General features: G+C 49.0%; 6 protein-coding genes across 6 annotated transcripts; all 6 read right to left on the bottom strand.

Annotated features, from left to right (window-relative positions):
• Positions 1–115: 115 nt before the first annotated feature.
• On the bottom strand, positions 116–1154 carry UA08_00361 (hypothetical protein; the record flags this gene model as incomplete). The annotated part of the gene is made up of 3 exons (XM_020260159.1): positions 116–206; positions 268–1021; positions 1088–1154. The coding sequence occupies 3 exons, from the start codon at positions 1152–1154 to the stop codon at positions 116–118; spliced, it is 912 nt and encodes a 303-aa protein (XP_020124714.1).
• A 1337-nt stretch (positions 1155–2491) lies between these two features.
• Positions 2492–7524, bottom strand: UA08_00360 (hypothetical protein; the record flags this gene model as incomplete). Its single annotated transcript, XM_020260158.1, has 4 exons — positions 2492–5612; positions 5681–5790; positions 5847–7255; positions 7470–7524. The coding sequence occupies 4 exons, from the start codon at positions 7522–7524 to the stop codon at positions 2492–2494; spliced, it is 4695 nt and encodes a 1564-aa protein (XP_020124713.1).
• A 1759-nt stretch (positions 7525–9283) lies between these two features.
• On the bottom strand, positions 9284–11439 carry UA08_00359 (hypothetical protein; the record flags this gene model as incomplete). The annotated part of the gene is made up of 4 exons (XM_020260156.1): positions 9284–9383; positions 9454–9745; positions 9810–10653; positions 10717–11439. 4 exons carry the CDS (start codon positions 11437–11439, stop codon positions 9284–9286), a joined length of 1959 nt encoding a protein of 652 aa, XP_020124121.1.
• Positions 11440–12095: 656 nt separating this feature from the next.
• UA08_00358 (hypothetical protein) lies at positions 12096–13292 on the bottom strand (the record flags this gene model as incomplete). Its single annotated transcript, XM_020260155.1, has 1 exon — positions 12096–13292. One exon carries the CDS (start codon positions 13290–13292, stop codon positions 12096–12098), a length of 1197 nt encoding a protein of 398 aa, XP_020124122.1.
• A 489-nt stretch (positions 13293–13781) lies between these two features.
• Positions 13782–15173, bottom strand: UA08_00357 (Isopenicillin N epimerase component 2; the record flags this gene model as incomplete). Its single annotated transcript, XM_020260154.1, has 3 exons — positions 13782–13912; positions 13975–15045; positions 15113–15173. The coding sequence occupies 3 exons, from the start codon at positions 15171–15173 to the stop codon at positions 13782–13784; spliced, it is 1263 nt and encodes a 420-aa protein (XP_020124131.1).
• Positions 15174–16265: 1092 nt separating this feature from the next.
• Positions 16266–16823, bottom strand: UA08_00356 (hypothetical protein; the record flags this gene model as incomplete). Its single annotated transcript, XM_020260153.1, has 2 exons — positions 16266–16433; positions 16503–16823. 2 exons carry the CDS (start codon positions 16821–16823, stop codon positions 16266–16268), a joined length of 489 nt encoding a protein of 162 aa, XP_020123847.1.
• Positions 16824–17708: the final 885 nt, after the last annotated feature.

Raw genomic sequence — 17708 nt, 5'->3', positions numbered from 1 at the left:
AAAATAAAGGAAAGTTATTCCAAACGTTTCGTTAATTTCATACATAACCTTGACGAACCGTGCATATCGTGCCGCCCTGTACTTGAAATAAAAGTTATAGTCTTCTATAATCAGATCAGGCCAGGTGTTTGGGGATTGCCGGCACTTCTGGCGGCTCGCTACTCTCGTTGTCGTCCTCATCCATTTCGTCGAGTTCCTCGGGGTGGCTAAGAGATATTAAATTAGTCTTGTTGTTTATCATAAAGCCGAAACAAAAAGGTAGCATACGCTAATAAATCCTTGATATTCTTCATCTCATAATGCTGCTTCCGCCGCTCCTCGAATTTGCGATGTTTCTCCCTCGCTTCTTCGCTTGTCATCAACTCTTCACCGTGACCACCAGCGCCTTGCTCCTCATCATCGACAATAACATCAACATGCTTGTCACTACGGTTTGAAGTCTGACTAAGGCTGCGTTCGCGAGTAATTCGGCTTCCGCTCCCGGCCAAATGCTGCTGCTGAGTATGAATATCTTCCTCGGGCTCGCCCAATTCAAAGTCAGGGATATCGTTGTCATGCACTGATCCCGTGCCAGAGGCTTTCTTTTGTCGAGCCTGATCCAGTTCGTCGACGACTAGGTCATGCGCATCGAGCGTGTGATTCTGTGCTTCAAGTTCCATTTCGTCGTGTGAGGGGTCGTAACTCGGAGCCCAGGGGGTCTTTGGTTCGTCGATTTTCATTTTGGATGTCTTCTCCTGCTCGGCAAGGTACAAATTGGCCTCGTCCCATTTCAGATGAGAAGATCGATCTTCTTCGTCCCGGTTACCGAATGCCGAAGGAGTCCCCGATAGGCGTCTCCCCGCTGAAGTGCGACGTGCTGCGCTCGACGAGCGACGACCGGCATTTTGCAGTGTGTTCTGGAGAGTGATCTCTTTGTTTTCGGCTGGGTCAGCAGGCAGGGAAGGTGACGAGATGTCGACTTTTTCTGGAGAAGACGGCTGCTGTTGTTGGTGAATAAAGGAAGTAGAGTTTTTCAAGATACCTTAACGATATTAGGAAAAAAAAAACGATATATATAACTTCCCTAGTCTGACAGGGAGAAACATACCCTTAGGTCTCTTTGGCATTTCCTCGGGGCTATGGGAGGCTCCCGTTGTGTCGTGAGACAAAGTCATGTTGATCCAGAAACAGTACGACGATATCACAAAGAGAAACGGGAAAAAAAAGAGCAGCCAGCCAGCCAGCCAGTCGCGGCGGGGTAGTTTTAAATGTGTCGGACGCCGGACGAGCGAGGCAGAAAATCTTGATTAACGACAGTAGTCAAGTCAAACTTTCTAGACGGTCAGACACTATTAGTAATTTTCGCATCAGCTGGGCTGAAAGACGAGAGAGTAGTCAAAATATTTGGTTTGGGTATGCAGCACCTGCAGCATGTACCTTTGTCGTTGGACAGAGACTGGCGACACAGAATCTGAGACCGAGAGGGGCTTTTCTTTCTGTCTTTCCAGGCAGACTTCCCCCTGTGACTCCAGGGCTGTATTCCCAACAAATGAAATCGAAAATGGGAGATGAATCCGGCGTTGCTGGGGGAAAACAGAGTTGGAGGTCAGCGAGGGACAGCCGGCAGGTGGGCGGAAGGTATGACGCAATGCGCCGCCTCAGGCACTTAACTAGGTACTCTTCAGGCACACACACACTTCACTGCGAAGTTTACTACCAGTACCTGCTGCCTACAAAAAGAACAAGACATGCAAGCTGGCCAAAGGCAAGCATATGGCCAGGTTATTTAATATTCCATCGGACTTGGTCTTGACTGATACAGCATATGATTGATTGTAAAGAGAAGTAACTAACTTGTGACAATTGGTATATAATCAAGCCTGCACCAACAGAAACAAATATATATCACTCAAAAGCGAAGCCCAATACGTACCTATCATCGTATCGCCGCCATCTTTGGATATTGGATACAGGGGAATAGAGACGAAGATGACAAGAGCCATGAAAAGTAACCTGCCTGCCCCTTCGACTGATTGCATTGCGCCTCCTGAAAAAAGAAAAAAAGAAAAGGTTCCAACTCCATGGATTCAGTAACATTCAATTGGAAAAATAGTAAACAAAATAAAAAATGAAGAGAGAGGGAGAGAAAAGACTATATCTGATCGGCGATCAACGCTACGACCTGAATGCAAAAACAGAAACAAAACAAAACTCCGCGAGTCCAAGTAGTGACCGTTCACATATAAGCAAGAGTCCAACAAATGCCATGCCAGTTACAACTGACTCGCTTCATATGCTAAGCTATATTGTAATGATAAAGGGGTAAAAATAACAATTAGAAAAACGAAACGTACTAACACACAGACATATGCTATGGATATAAAATTGGGGTATAGGTAAGGGCGCAACATGAGAACAATAAAAAATAATAAAAGGAAATGGGAGGAAGGAAAGGGAAAAAAAAATATTGCATAAAAGAACAAGCAGAGAACTAAATATCTGCAATTCAAAATCAAACAAGAGACTCAAACTCCTCGCGTTCTCGGAGACGGTTTCTTGCTAATTCGTCTCCGCCGTTGGCTGACAGCTGCATCCAGTGCAGGGCCAAGCACATACTTTGCGGATCAAATTTAGAGTCTCTGTCCCGACGATACATCATCTCCGCTTTGAACGTGTCCCGCGGAAGGGTTAGAGGGAGTGTCACGCGAGGAAGAATTTCCGGGTGTGTCAGATACAAGATGGCGAGCTCGCGTTGTGCCACGGGGTATCCTTCCTTGGCTGTGATGATCCACATCCTTGCTGCATCCTCAATCGGATCCTGCGCGCGGGAAATAAAATCAAATGACTGTGTGTGTCGCCGATTCAGCTCTTGAGACACAATCTTATCGGCCAACTCGACCATGCTCGCGCAGACATCCTCTTTCAGTGACAATGCTGCGAGTCCAAATTGCAGGAATGCAGTCCCGCTATCTGTCTTGTTTAGAGTGTCGCTCGGCAGAAAGGCAGCTATAAATTGCAAGTCCCGGAACAATGTCTTGGGTTGCAATTCTTTCAAAATGCTCTTAATCGTCGTGATGATACGGCTTTCAGAAGTGTTCAAAATATCGTAAGATGGGTGAGAGTCAAAGTCGACGGATTCCGGCATCGGGGATGTGGGTGTTCGAAGAAGTTCTTCTTGGTATAATAATAGCTCTTCTGTGAAGCTATGACGGTTAGATTTGACTCTTTCCGTAGACATACCCTGAGATCGGATTGACTTTTGTTTAGGTGTCGGTGACATATCGCGGACTCTGTCTAAAGATGCCACTATCAACGCCCTCAGGTCCCTCAATGCCCCGAGTTTCACATAAGGGTTGGCATTGCGTGAAAACACATCTAGTAGCTGGGAAAACGCAGATTTGTAACTGAAGTCCGGCTGCTCGCTTGCCGGTTGTTCACAAAATGAATTACCGAACGGAACTTCAGTGACGGGTTTTGATTCGTGTTTACCTATGAGGATGGGATCAGCCGAATGGCTCCTCTGGTGGGAAAGATGAGATGTGCCAGAAGCCAGTCTGCCGCTACGCCGATGCATTGCGTCGTCAGACTCGGCCAGGAATTTCTGGATCCTGGCCTGCTTGTCCATTTGCCTCTGCACTCGTGTCTGGTTGAGATAGTTGATAAACCACGCATCAGTCTCGCTACCACAGCTCCACACAGGAGACCCCAAGTCACTTAGTAGCAGACTGGTCAAAGTCTGTCTGAGATCATCCAGAAAAACCGTTTTGCCGTAGACAGCAGCACGCTCCGTGCGACGAGGCACTGGTGCGTCGCTGAACATTGACGGCGGCCGAGACTGGAAACTGGAAGCGCTAGCAGCAGATTGCGTCTGTGTTTGAAACGGTGACCAAAACGGTGTATAAGATTCAGTTGTAGAGCTAGACGTAGCTCTGCTGTAAGAACCACCAGATGAGGAGACAGTGTCTAAATCAAGATTTCGCGAATATCTCCACTTTTCAGAGGACAAGCTCTGGTGTGATGACTTCCGTATTAATGGTGGTAAGTCTGTGGGTCGTAGTGATTCTGCACCTCGTAAGCCTGGGCTAGCGTATGGTATGTTGGACAATGCATCTTCACTGCTGATGCTGGAAGGACGAGCTCCAGGCGTCGTGTGAATACCTGGAATATTCCTACTGCTAGGTCCTTCAAATTTGGCACGCTCTCTCTGGAATAGTTCGCTCGCCCAAAGCACGGGGGTCTCCGCCATTGAATCACCCACTAGCTTATTGATGCTTGATTTGACCTCGTAGCAAAATCTATGAATTCGCTCTTCCCCTCGACAGAAATTATCAATGCCGTGATGCGAGATCCACTTCCGTGTAAGTTCAACCTGTTCGTCACTTAGTTTATTAGGGCCACCTTGGCTGGTCGTGGCTTTCATGACGTTCATGACGTGCACTTCTGGTTTCTGAAGTAGGCCTCCACCAAGATACCTCGATCCATTGCGGGAACGGTAGTCATTGGGGCTTTCTCGATGTAGTGTTGGGTATACCATAGTCTTCAACGCAAGAGCCACATGCTTGGCGTCTTCATACCGCATAGAGTTCTTGACATCAGTCATGTACCACATTTTGTTCCTTAGCTTAGTCATAATGGCAATACTATTCTTGCTGGACTCCCTTAGTTGTTCAACAAAAGGATTCAGAGTGAAAAGACCCTCTTCACTCTCCTGGATCACTGCGCTACACCTAAGGAAGGATTCATTGGATGATTTAAGCATGGGAACCAAGATCCAAGAATCACTTTGCGGTAGCTTTGCCAATTTCGCGACGCTCTGCCTGAGATGATTTGATGCAGTCCACCAGTAGTGAGCGCCAAGGAAATCCGAACGACTCTCACAGACTGACCGTGCAGTGTCAAATCTCTCTTCTAAGGAATGATTCTTGTTAGCACGGAACGTACGCAGACCTCTGGATTGGCTGAAGGTTTCAGAAGTATTGGCCAGCTTTTTTATAGCGGTGTGGAGTGCTTCATAATCCTCCTCGGGTTGCACGGTTCCAGAGTGATGGTCACTGTCAGATAAACCGTCGAACACGCCATCAGAGTGGTTTCCACTAGGAGGGTCCCAAGTCAAGGATTTGCCATCTGGAGAAACATCCAATAGGGTCCAATCTTCAGTAGATGGATGGTCCAGAACAGGGTGATCTTCTGTTTCTCCAATGTCAGATAATTCAAACCGGATGACATCTGCGCATCGATGATAGCCTGCTCGCTGAGTTGTCTCCGGTTTGGCTGGTTCCGGATGATTCGGCCGCTCCAGTACTGTCTCAATCCTACCAGACCAGTGAGCAGGCAGAGTTGCTCGCCTGGGACCACTGTGTTGCGCATAGCTCAAAACCGGGTGGGGAGAATTAGATGAAGGAGAACCAGCCGGACTGTTAACAGACTTTGGAAATAGGGCATTCAAAAGTGTAACAACATCCGAGGCACACAGCATGAGAAAGCTAGACGACGGATTTTCAACTTCCGCGGCATTGCTGTCTGGCATATGTGGTTTTGCATTCGATGCTTGTGCGGGAGAAGAAAATAGACATCTCCTTAGCATGCTGTCGACGTGTTTTCTCACCTGTGAGTTTACGGTTGAAAATTGTGGCCTGCGAGTCGTCAGCTATTGTAAGTAGAAATAGAACCCGACAAGAGAAAAAACAGAGCGAGGGCGTACACAGAATGCAAAACTCGATAGAATTGAGACTGGGCGCGCAGAGCTATCTGACTCAACAGTTTCTCTCGGGCTTCCTTACTGATGTGGAAATCAAGTAACAGACCCTGGCCCTGTGAATGTCGTTAGCACACTTCGATATCATTGTTGCTTTTTCTCTTTCGCCTACCTCTGGAAAAGTCAAAGCATAATAAAGGTATCTAGAAAAGAACCACTGGACAAAGATGAATTCTAGGAAGCGGTCCCGAGTCTCAGAATCGACCAGTTTATTCAAAACAGCATTGCAAAACTCCAGGGCCGCAGATGGAAGACCAGAGTCGGTATCATCAAGAACTTCAAACAGAGTTTGAACTGCAGAGTCAAAGAATTCTTCGGCGGCGTCTGTTCGCAGAGGATCCGGAGGTTCGGTACCAAGGGAATGGGCTACGGGGCTTTCAATATTCTCCAGGAGAAATGCGCCTTTCTGCAAGACGTCCATAAGGTAAAGTTCGATTTTCTGGCGGGCCTGCCAGTCGCTGGTAGTAGACCAGTAGGACAAAACCTGACCAACGAAATTGGAATATTTACTATCTCCAGAGGACAGCAGCTTTGCACACGTGGAAGACCAGACATCCAGGCGTAGTTCAGATTCTCCGGGGTGCCAATCCAAGGGAACAGCAAAAACATTGAAAAGTAGTGCAGAGAGCGGATCAGACCGTTCAAGGGCCCAGGCATGATCCTTGAATGGTATGGGATTTGCATTAACACGTTTAGCGAAGGAGGCAGAATTGCGAGAGCGTGCTGAATGAGACGAAATTGTATCCCCGTAAGCGGAGAAACCAACGGGGGCAGTCAGCGCAGAGAGTTGTGATGGAAGTAGGCCGGTTATACAATCCGCTAGGAATTGGGAATCTGTTCTAACCAATGTTATAATTTCCAGGAGATCCTTCCTACTTTGGGAACTAAGCTGATGCATGAAACTGACAGCACGGGGCCTCTGGGAATGCAAAGATAAGATAGGCTCCTCTGATAAGGGTTGTTGTCGGTGGGAAGAACGGTGGGAGCCAAGTTCACAGGCCTCTTGTATATCATGGATCGTGTTATATATTGCCACAAAGCCGGGTTTATCTCCATGTCTGAAAGCATCGACGAGGCCACGCTGCACGGTGGCTCCCGTTCTCAAGAGCCTCGAAGACAGACATATTGAAACCTTGGTGGAAATCAGACGATGCTCCAAGACTTGTTTTTCAATCTCTGCTTGCTGGCAGCGTCGGTACTGGGTTGAAAATTGCTCGAATGAAACTGTGGGCTCCGGGGACCGGGGCCCCGGGATCACGGCTAAGGGTATATGGGCAGCAGGGAGTAGCTGTTCATGATCCTTCGAGTCCAAAATGGTGCGAGTGTCTGGATGAACGACGGGTGGTTCAGGATTGGGCTCACATACAATGGCAGGCTTCTCCTCCGGCATTGGGCCAGGGTCTCCAGCAGGAATGCGCATGGTAGGCGCTGGTGGTAATTCGGGAGGAGAGCATTCTGCCTCGCTCAGATCAAGTGAAGACGCACATTTTATCAAAAATGCAACGGGCGAAGGAGGTAGAGCTGAAGTTGTGTTAGTTTTCAAGCCGGGTTCGCTAATTAGCCGCTGCGACAGAAACCCTGGAATTGGGGGGGTTTGCCGTTGTCAATCTGTCCACCAGCACACACGCACGCACACACGCACAAGAACAGCGAGGGTATGGAAATCAGACAAGATATGAAGATCAAAGAAACAACAACAAAGCAGATGATAGCAGAAAGAAAGCAGTGCACATACGGATTGTGTATTCCAGACCCAGAGGTGGAGAATAGGCATGTTGGGCATCGATCATCTTGCCATGGGCGACCTCCTGGCGCCTTCCCGGGACGGATGCGCAATGCCCGCGGCGAGCGACAAATCAATTATTTGTCTATCGCATTATTTATTGCTGGCGCGCGCAACAATAAAGAAAGAATGCAATGTCGGGAGGCTGGTGTTTGTTTGTTTATTTTTTTTTATTTTTTTTCGCGTACTTCGTAAACAACTTCAGAGAAAGAGAGTGGAAGAGTCAGTCCGTCAGTCGATCGTGGCGGGGAAAGTACGTGAAGTGTAAATTAAGGGCTGCCTTGCTCGAGGGGGTTTAGCCCGCGAAGGTAGCGTTGAGTAAGGCGGTTATTAGACTCGCAGTAGTGAGTGAGGTGGTTGGTGATTTGACGATGACGGCAAAGCGACTGATGAGATGGCGGTAGACCAAGGGAAGTGAGGGGCGACTGGACAGCACACTAGCTGGAAGATGATTTGCAGACAGTGTCTATCGGCTGGACACGCAGGGCATGCAGGCCTCGATGCGGAAAATGATCGGAAGACGTCGTTCGTCGTCGTCGTCGTCGCCGCTGGCACAGTAGTAGCAGTAGTAGGTCGGGGGCACGCAAGCTGGACGAATGAGGAGGTTGAGCGCGGTTTGTTGTACAGCAACGCTAGAAGGATCACGGGAAGGCAGGAGGGAGAGGTCACAGGGCCGCTCCTTCCTCTGCTTGCTTTTACTTATACCAACCACTGTCTCTGGCCTCGTCGCCAGAGGCAAAACCCCAGCTCCAGCTGAGAATTCACAAACTCACAAACAGCCTCAGCACAGAGAACAAGATACAACCAAAGCAGTGCTCCATCGAGCGGCGTGGTTTCACGGTGCCACGTCTTTTCTACTCCTCCTTCTCAACCAGCCAACCACCCAGAGCTTAAAGCGCGTACCGCTCAGAAATCATAGATGCAGGCATCCCATTAGAGTATCCACTATCCACTACGGAAGGTATGTGTTGGCAGTGCATATCAATGGATACTAATACTATATAGTATATACTATAGATGCGCTGGCCTGGCTAAACTACTACTAGTAAGCGCGAAGCGCTGTATTGACCCGTCCATACATATTCCGTTGGAGGTACGTACATGTAGCAATGCTGGTGTAACTGATGTAACTGATGTTTGGAGTACGTCTGGTGGAATGTTAGTATTTATATCATACAACTTGAAAGAGGCATGTCCTGGCGGTTCGCTTATACGCCATGCACTGCCAGCTAATAGTAGCAGAACTGTTCGTACTAAAAGAGCCTAGTCTCACACACAGCCGGCTGAAAAACGTGGAGTAGTATTATCATATCGGCATTTACGATCAAGTGGATCATGCCATGTTTCCTATTCCTATTCTTGTTCCCATTTCTAAGATTCAACAGGTTTACTAGGTGGTGAGGAATGCATCGGAGTGCCTCCGCAACATGCATTTGTTCCATACATTCGTTGGTGGCAACTGAACACGTAGCATACGAAATACTAGCCAGGCAACTTGTACACGGCAGTAGCCGGATTGGCGGGTTGCCACGTTTCCAGGAACCAGCCACATCCCCGGAATAAGGAACAGCCAGCTGTAGCTCGTAGAATAACACCTACCCTGTCGGTGATCTGTAAGCCCGGCGTCCGCCAATCACACTTCTCTGTGGCTGATGGTGTTGTCGTTGTTCAATCGGTGCATAACTGCGCCTCTTCGCACTCTAGTCCGATACAACCAGCGGCCAACTCAATGGATCAGGTTCGTTTTCTTCGGAAAATAGGGGAAATCATTTGCAAGTCCATTTCTTGTCCGCTTCTTTTTGACCGACGCGTACGGCGACAGCATTCACGGTGTCTTTCAGAGTGTCTTTCGAAATCTTAGGAAAGCTATATGCATCACAGATAAAAAATTAGTATGTAACATCCTAGAAAGGTCGGTTCATTGTTCAGTACATACCGCTTCTTGAGAACCTCGATCAAACCAGCCTTGGTCAAATCACAGCCCTCGACAGTTTCCTTGAATTCTACCAGATGCTCGGCCGGAAAGGGCTTTCCTTTCACAGCTGCAACGGGGCGTGATGGTGGTGCAAGAGGCAATTGTGTGTGGCTCGATGTATTCGTAGAGTAGGCATGAAGAGTAGATCTAGCAGGAACCAGGGAAGACGGCCCTTTCGACGCAGCCTGTTCCACGGCTTTTGGCTTTGGCCAGTGTGCCGTCGAAAATGGGTCAATAGGGAACTGGATAGTTTCTGCAAGTTCGGTGTTAGGCCATACATCTCGCCTTATTTGTCAATATTTATACATAATACATACCTGACAGAGCCTCGATGCGGTACACCTCCATGTCGGGGTCGACTTTTCCCTCGTCATGCCATCTGATTCCCGTACTAACGGGTTCTAGGTCACCAACAATAAGACGCCTTCTGCCGTCTATTTGTTCCTCCTCATCATCAAGGAAGCCGTCCATATCATCATCACCGTCATCGCTAACATCTTCTTCGCCCTCCGAGTCTAAATCTTCGCCTTCCTCGGGCTCTTCCCATTCAGCCTCGGAGTCGTAGTCATAATTAACCCCGGGTATTATACGAGTATATGGAGCACGACAGAGCTTATGGGCTTGGTTGTGAGATAGAGGCTTGGTGAATGTTCCATAGTATGGCGGCCGAACGTCTTCTCCAAATCTAAGGCTTTTCATTGTCACTTTCTTCAGCTGATCTCTCAGGAAAGTAGTATTCGGTTCGGCAAGGTTGATGTGATTACTCTCATTCTGAGCGCTGTTTACGATGGTCCGGACAGACTTGATATTGCGTCCATTCCGTCGTTGGTATGGAATCATATCAAATAATTCCGACCCACGGTATGCAGGAGGTGTGGTGGGTTGTTTTAGGAACCCATCAAGTTTCTGACAAATGTGGTACAATGCCTCGCTGTCACGCTGAAACTGGTGGGGAGGTGAAAGATGAGTATTGCTCTGGAGAAAGAAGGCTGGGAATTCTTTGCGATAATTAGACTGCGATGCTTCCCGCGTTTTTCCTGGCGACAATGGTTTCGCAGTTTCCTGGGTCAGTCCTTTCTGAGGAGATGGGGGCCCTATATTGGCCGGTTTCGCAGTGCTAGCGGTGGGTTTTGCGAAGAACGCATTCAATCTCATTTGAGACTATAGAAAGGTCAGAATACGCATGTCAATCCCTAACGGGGCAGAAATATGAGAAGAACTCACCCGTTCTTTCTTCGTTTTTTCTTCCTCTTTCTTTCGCTTCTCTTCTTCCTTGGCCTGTTTCTCTTCCTCTTTGATCTTCTTTTTCTCTTCCCTCTTCTTACGTTCTTCCTCGCGCTCAGCCTCCCGCCTCTTCTTCTCCTCTTCCTTCGCTTGCTTTTCTGCTTCTTTCCTCGCCTTCTCCTCGAGCTTGAGCCGATCCTTTTCTTCTTTCTCTAGTCGTTTTGTTTCCTTATCGGCTGGAGACAATTTTTGTTTCTTACTATCGGGTAAGGAAACGGTTTGGTTAGGATGAATAGTTTGTTGTTGCTGTGTATTATGAGGAGTATGAGACGCCGCAGGAAGGGCAGCGAGAGCCTTATTCATCGATGACGCATCGGCATTAGAAGAGAGAGTAGAAGTAGAAGCATCGGGCCCATATATAATAGGCGTATTCTGAAAAGCAGGTACTATCACATTTGAGGAAGGCTTGTCGATCTCCATATTCTGTGATTCATATATTGAAGGATCCCGGTTTTCGCGATCCTCTAGATCAGCGCCGTCATCGTCTCGCTTCTGGAGCTTACTTGTCTCGGGATTTTGTACTGCATTGCCGTCTTCGAGTTCGCTAAAGGCTCGCTTCCGGGAAGAAGAGACAGTCGGTGATGCGGAGGATGGTGTAGGTGAGAAGGGGGATGCAGTGGCGGCAGGTGTGGTAGATGGCTTGAACTCGACTGAGACTTCCATGATGAGTGTCGAATAGAGAAGTTCGCGTGGTGTCGACGCCACAGGTTGCTCTCTGATGGATAGATCGTGGTCATGGGTTTATTCGTTAGTAAATGAGGAGCCGTGTCAGACGTCAGCGACGGAAGGGGGAGGAATGCTTGGAGGTTCTGGTGATGTTCGGCTTGCCGTTGCTTAATTAGACGCGTTAATTGAAATGTCGCGCCGTGCAACGCGTTGCCGTTAGTAAGCAGGCACGTGATATGCCTTGGCAGTGTCACTCGTTTCGAGGTGAATTCGAGGTGAATAATAGCAAGATGGGGAAGGATTCATCAAAAGCCATTGCTGTCGTTCTGGGGAAAGCTCTTCCTACGAGTAAGGTTCAACCCAAGGTCAGGGTAAAGATTTGTAACTATCACGAGATTATTATTAGGTAGGAAGTGAATACATGAAATAGTAAAGAGAAAAGAAGCACATTCCCGCAGCGAAAACAAGTACAAAAACACCCATAATATCTCGAACAATTATCGCCAACCGGCCATGCAATCCGCCAAATAAAAATATATCCGAGCCAACGCAAAATTGAGAACAATGTATCTCAAAAGGGTATCCGACGGAAACTTTTTCGGAGCCAAACAAACGCAAATCAAGAAAAAAAAAATAAATACATAAAGAAATTTTCAATCGTCTGCATCCGGATTGGCGACGAATAGTCTCACACCAGTCAAGCTCGTAGTCCGGTCATCGACACTACCGCGACGTCGAAGATCGTCTGCCTTCTTCGCTTTTTGCATGGCCGTAGGAGCGGCAGCCGGGGCGCCCATTTCGCCAATATTGCCAAAATCGTGTTCGTCATGTAAGTCCTGGTCTTCTGTCGTAAGGTCTCTCAGCGAGGACGTCAGACTGTCGTTTGCGCTATCAAGACTCTGAGCGGCGTCAGGACCGGCCGCTCCTGTGGTGGCAGCAGCAGTTTCGGCGACCTCGGGAATATCGGCCTGCTCGTTTGGCGGCGTCTTGCCCTGCGGACGCTGGTAACCGCTTGGGTAGCGCTGCATGCTTCCCAAGGAACTTCTGGCACTGCCAGTGCGACGGTGGTACGGGCCACCTTCGCTGGAATGATCGTCTCCGTCGTCGTCGCCAATTTCATTTGCACTGAGTCGCACTGGAACAGTAGCACCGATCAGCGTAGATGGCGAGAAGCTGGGGCCGGCCTTGCCGCTGTGCCGGATCTTGCCGCTCGCAAAAGTGCTGGAGCGCCCGGAGGAGCCGTGCAATTCGAGGTGTGCGCGTTGCTTCGCGGCTCGCTTCTGGGCTTGAAGGCGAGGATCCTCGGGCTGTGCGCGGTCGCACCAGACGGTGCCCTTCTGGCGTCTCATGAGAGCCACATAACTTAGCGGGGCGCTTGCCGAGCGCGAGGAGGCGCTGCGGTGAATATCAGACGAAGCGGTCGACATGGTATTGGTAACACGATTTCCGCCCGTTGAAGAAGTCGAGGTTGTAGCATTCGAGAGAGTTCGGGAGGGAACGGGGCCCGCGGCGAGAGGAACTTGGTTGTAGTGGTGGTACTGCTGCTGCTGCTGGGGATGCTGCGCTTGGCGGTGAAAGGCGTGCGGGTGGTGGTGGTGGTGGTATTGGTAACTGTCGCTGTTGCGACTGTACTGGGCGCTGCGTTGGTGAGGCTGGCTTTGGGCATAGGCCGGCTGGTCGTAGTTGGGGGCAAGTCGCTGTGGTGGTGGTTGATGTTGCTGCGGACTGGAAGCCTCAGACGGCTGAAATTGCAGGCCGGCATGGTGCGAGCCCCCTACGGGTCTGCGCGGCATCTGGTACATGCGATAGTCGGCCATGTTATTGCCCTGCATCTGCACTCTGGCGGCCATTCTGTGTGTCTCTCCCTCTGTCTTCGAGCAGCGTCGTTGTCCAAAACGGTGTTGTAGGCGAGTAGGTTTTCAGCGGGTCAGCCTGAAAAGCAAGGCACGCCCGGTGGTTCCGGTGGGGAAGTATCGCCGCGATGATGTCGCGGATGTAACGGATGCTCTAAGTAGTAGGTCGGCTTTATTTCAGAGCGATAACGATGCGTAAGAAGGAGTCCTCATCAGTCAGGGGCCGGGTGACACTGCGCTGCTCACTGACTAGCCAGTACGAAGTCGTTAACTAGTTATAATACGTCTTAAAAGGCGACAACAGTTACAGAGTGGTGTTAGTCAGCCCGCCTGCACGTGCGACTCGACGACGACGACTATGCGTGCCTGACTATCATGCAACCTGGCCAATCAGGTGAGATGGCCAGCCAACTTATAGTAGGACGGCGCGAGAATGTGAGACAACAAGATATTGGCCTTTGGTCTATGAATCATCACAACAAATAACTAGGGACCGTTGTTCCAAGACAGTCGAGGCCTATGAAGACTCTGCGCCACATTACCGTTGCAGTCAGATCCCCCGCTGAAACGAGTCGATGCTACCGAAGCATGCCGTGTGGCGGCGAAATCAATACATCCTATTCACTATATATCACTGTATATAATATATGTTATGCTAGAAGGAATTATCACAGCTTACTGGTCTCAAATCTTGAAACCAAAACTCTATCTCGTTCCTCATATTCCGTTCCCCGAGTCCACCCAAACCATTCCTTCAATCTGCCTTCACCACCACCACCTCCTCCTCCTCCTCTTCCAGCTTCCTCCGACGCAAACGGCTTGCCCGGCGTACTGACCAGGTCAACCGGTAGTCTCTGCTCGTACCCCTGCCTTTCCAGCTCAGCCTGTTCCAAGACAGGAGTAGCACAAGCATCGCTGCCATCAAAGACCATCTCCCATTCTGAGCGTGTCCTTTCTTTGAATCTCTGCGTAAACATCTGCCTAATAGCAGGCCAATTTCCCTTGTCGTCTCGATCCGGGACATCCCCTTTTTCAAACCCTAGCCCTTTCAAAAGCACCGAATAAAAGTGCGGCTCGAGCGCACCAACCGCAAAGTATTTCCCCGGGTCCTTGGTCTCATAAGTATCGTACCAGGGGCACCCGCCATCCAGCGTATTCGTGCCCCTGGGCCCGTCCCATAACGGAGTAGTGAGTGCTACTCTAGGCATGGTTGCCAAATACGCCGATCCATCTACCATATTGGCCTCGACTACCTGGCCTTTGCCCGTTGTCTGTCGCGAAATGAGCGCGAGGAGGATGCCCATAAAACACATAGCCCCGCCACCGGCAAAATCCCCCAATATATTACCGGGCGCGTAGGGAGTCTCACCGCTACGTCCCAGCATAGACAAAACACCGGACACAGCGATGTAGTTGATATCATGGCCTGCCATATCTTTGTACTTGCCGTCACGGCGGAAACCAGTCATACGAGCGACGACAAGGCGCGGGTTATGTCTGAGTAACACATCGGTAGGTGAGAGGCCGAGACGCTCAAGCACGCCTGGCCGGAAAGGGTCAATTAGGACATCGGCTTGGAGCAGGATGGACAGAAGGAGATCTCGAGACCGCGCATTCTTCAGGTCGAGGTAGATCGAGGACTTGCGGCGAGTCAGACCGACAGGCCCAACGGTATTCCTCCTGCTGGGTGCACGGTCGATGCGGAGCACTGAGGCGCCGTAGTCGGCAAGCAGAAGGCCGGCAAAGGGGCCTGACAAGTATGCAAACAGAATGGTGAGTTATCTATCATTTGCACTGGATATGAAAGAATCACACACCAGGTGCTAGGCCAGCCAGCTCGACGACTTTGACGCCGTTCAATGGATGGGTCGTCCACATGCTTGCAGCTTTTTGGGTTCAGAAATCAATCATTAAATAGGTGTAAGAAGCAGTTCACGAGCAGTCTAGAAATATCCGCGTCAGCATTGATGTTGAAGCATCGGAACATATAGTCACCCACCTTGAGCATGCTGGCAACAGCCGTGCTCAATGCATTTTCAGCCTATCGATAAAACAGGCTTGCTTAAATCTCGCAAACAAGATAGCAGTTTTCAAAAGAGGGGAAAGGCAGTTATTAAGTAAACCAGCACAGCTCGCTCGCTACGTGGTGGTTGTTGCACGATGCATCTAATCATAAGTATTGAAGAAGCCGCGGCGCACGGCAAGAGGAGCCGACGGAGCTAGTTGTAGCCTCAGGCAGCGCTCTACTTCACATCATCACAACAACAACAGCAAGGCAAAGCAAGGAACATCTAAACTAGACAACTTAAATATTTTCCACAATGAGGACATCACAGCAAAACCTGGCCATGTCGCACTTCCAAGCCCTCGCGTCTCGTATCATAGTTCACATCGCAACGAGCCCTTCGTCGTCGAAACCATACCACCAGCAGAACCAGCATGATGAAGCCCGTAATCACGCACACGACAGATATGACCGCCACGTTTCCTGAGTCCCCGACCGTAGAGGATGTGGGTGTAGTAGTAGTGAGAGTTGTCTCGTTGGGAATGGCCATGGAGAATGGATACTATCGTGATATCGAAGGAGGGTTCGTTCGTTAGTGACCCTATTTTCATTCTGAGTTGGCTACACGTGGGCAATTGATCAGAGTCTAGACACCGACCTAGGCAGCTATAACACTCCAGCCTTTCGCAACACTGTCTGAAGATACAGATTATATCGCACCACGCACCGGAACGGGTTATTGTCCATATCTAGGTAGATTAAGAAAGGTATTCCATAAGAGTGTACAATAAATACAAGGCCATATTTATATCAAGATTGTAGAACAAACAACTGCCGAGGTTGCAATCAGATCTGAGGCAACAAAGTGTAACGCAATGTAATCATCGTTGTGGCACGTAGAACAACAGCCCTTCTCACCCAGCCGATAAGCTACCTTCCTAGGTATGTTAAGAGAATATCGATCATCACCATCCATCCCTGCCCTCAGCTCTGCCTACATCATAGGCGCCATCCACCTCGTCACCAAACCGCTCGACATCTCCCACTTTCCTTCCTACCCAACCAGCGATATCCTCGGGGATATCCTCCACGTCTTCCTTCACTTCGTGCGCATCGTACTCGACTTCGCCGACCTGTTTGTTTATATTAGCAGGTGGTTGCGTAAATTCTCTGTACATCATGTATGGTATGGATACTCATACCTTCTCGCCAGTCCATGCTGCAGCACTCTCCGCGAAGCCTTCATTTTGTTGCTCATAGGTATCTTGCCGGTAAGTATCTTGCTCATAAGTATCTTGCTGGTAGGTCTCCTCCACATAGGTATTCTGCTGGAAGGTTTCCTGCTGGTATCCACCAGGACCTCCGGCTAAGGGCGCTTCCCAGCTCCGTTCGCCGGTCTCTTCGTTTATATAAATCCACGTACTCTCCTGCTCGGCCCACTGGGCTACCCAAGGACCAGGGACTGAAGGAGGTCCGCCTGCACCGCCAGAATAGTAGACCTGTTGCTCTTCGACAAAGTCCATCTTTTTCTTTTTATTTCTTTCCTTTTTGGCAGGGAACTAGGAAAGAAGAAGAAGATGATGATGATGGTACTGATGACGGAGAAGAAAGTAAACAAAGCGCCGAGAAATGCAATATATATATATATATATATATATATATAAATAATCAAATAAACATTATTCTAACGAAACGAAAGAAAAGGGGGAAAAAGGTTCAGATACTTATGGACCGTGACAGCTCAGAGACTCAGCCACCCCTCCTCACCCCCGCCGCTGCAAATAGATTAGGATCATGTAGTAGTGAATGCCGGCTCAATCCACACCAATCAATTATTTTGCGGCCGAGTATGAGGTGCTAGACACAGACACTCTTTGAAACAGGCTGATGTCCAGGCATGGATGGCTGAATTCATTGGGCAATAACTTACCCCTCGGTGTGCGTGCCATGCAGTCCGTAACTGAGTAGCTGCTGACCCCCCATGGCATGCATACATAAAAAGATTATTGGATGCATAAAAAGAACGCAATCCAATACTATACTCGGCGTTTGTTCTGCCACTCCGACGATGGTTAAAACAAGTCAGGGCTTAGCCCTAGGCACAGAAATGAATGAGCAGTCGCTGTTTAAGAAGCCGTTGCCGGGACTAGGCTATAGTTAGGACTAACAATACATTGGCATGTTTTATTGCATAACATTTGACATTGATTGATATGCTGCATGGGAATGTTAATTATAAAGCGTGTCATCAATGTATATACGTACACGTAAACATTACTAGTATCTGGTATGTACAAAGAAGACTGCTCAGAAGAAAGCGAAAGAGTGTGTATAAGAATAGTAGAAAAATAGACAAAATTGTACATAATAATTAATCGCAAGCATATCGTTTTGTAATTAGATTTGTC

Source organism: Talaromyces atroroseus (assembly GCF_001907595.1).
Source record: "Talaromyces atroroseus strain IBT 11181 chromosome Unknown scaffold_0, whole genome shotgun sequence".
In the NCBI taxonomy this organism is placed as follows: Eukaryota; Fungi; Ascomycota; class Eurotiomycetes; order Eurotiales; family Trichocomaceae; genus Talaromyces; species Talaromyces atroroseus.
This window is presented reverse-complemented; position numbering and strand designations above follow the sequence as displayed.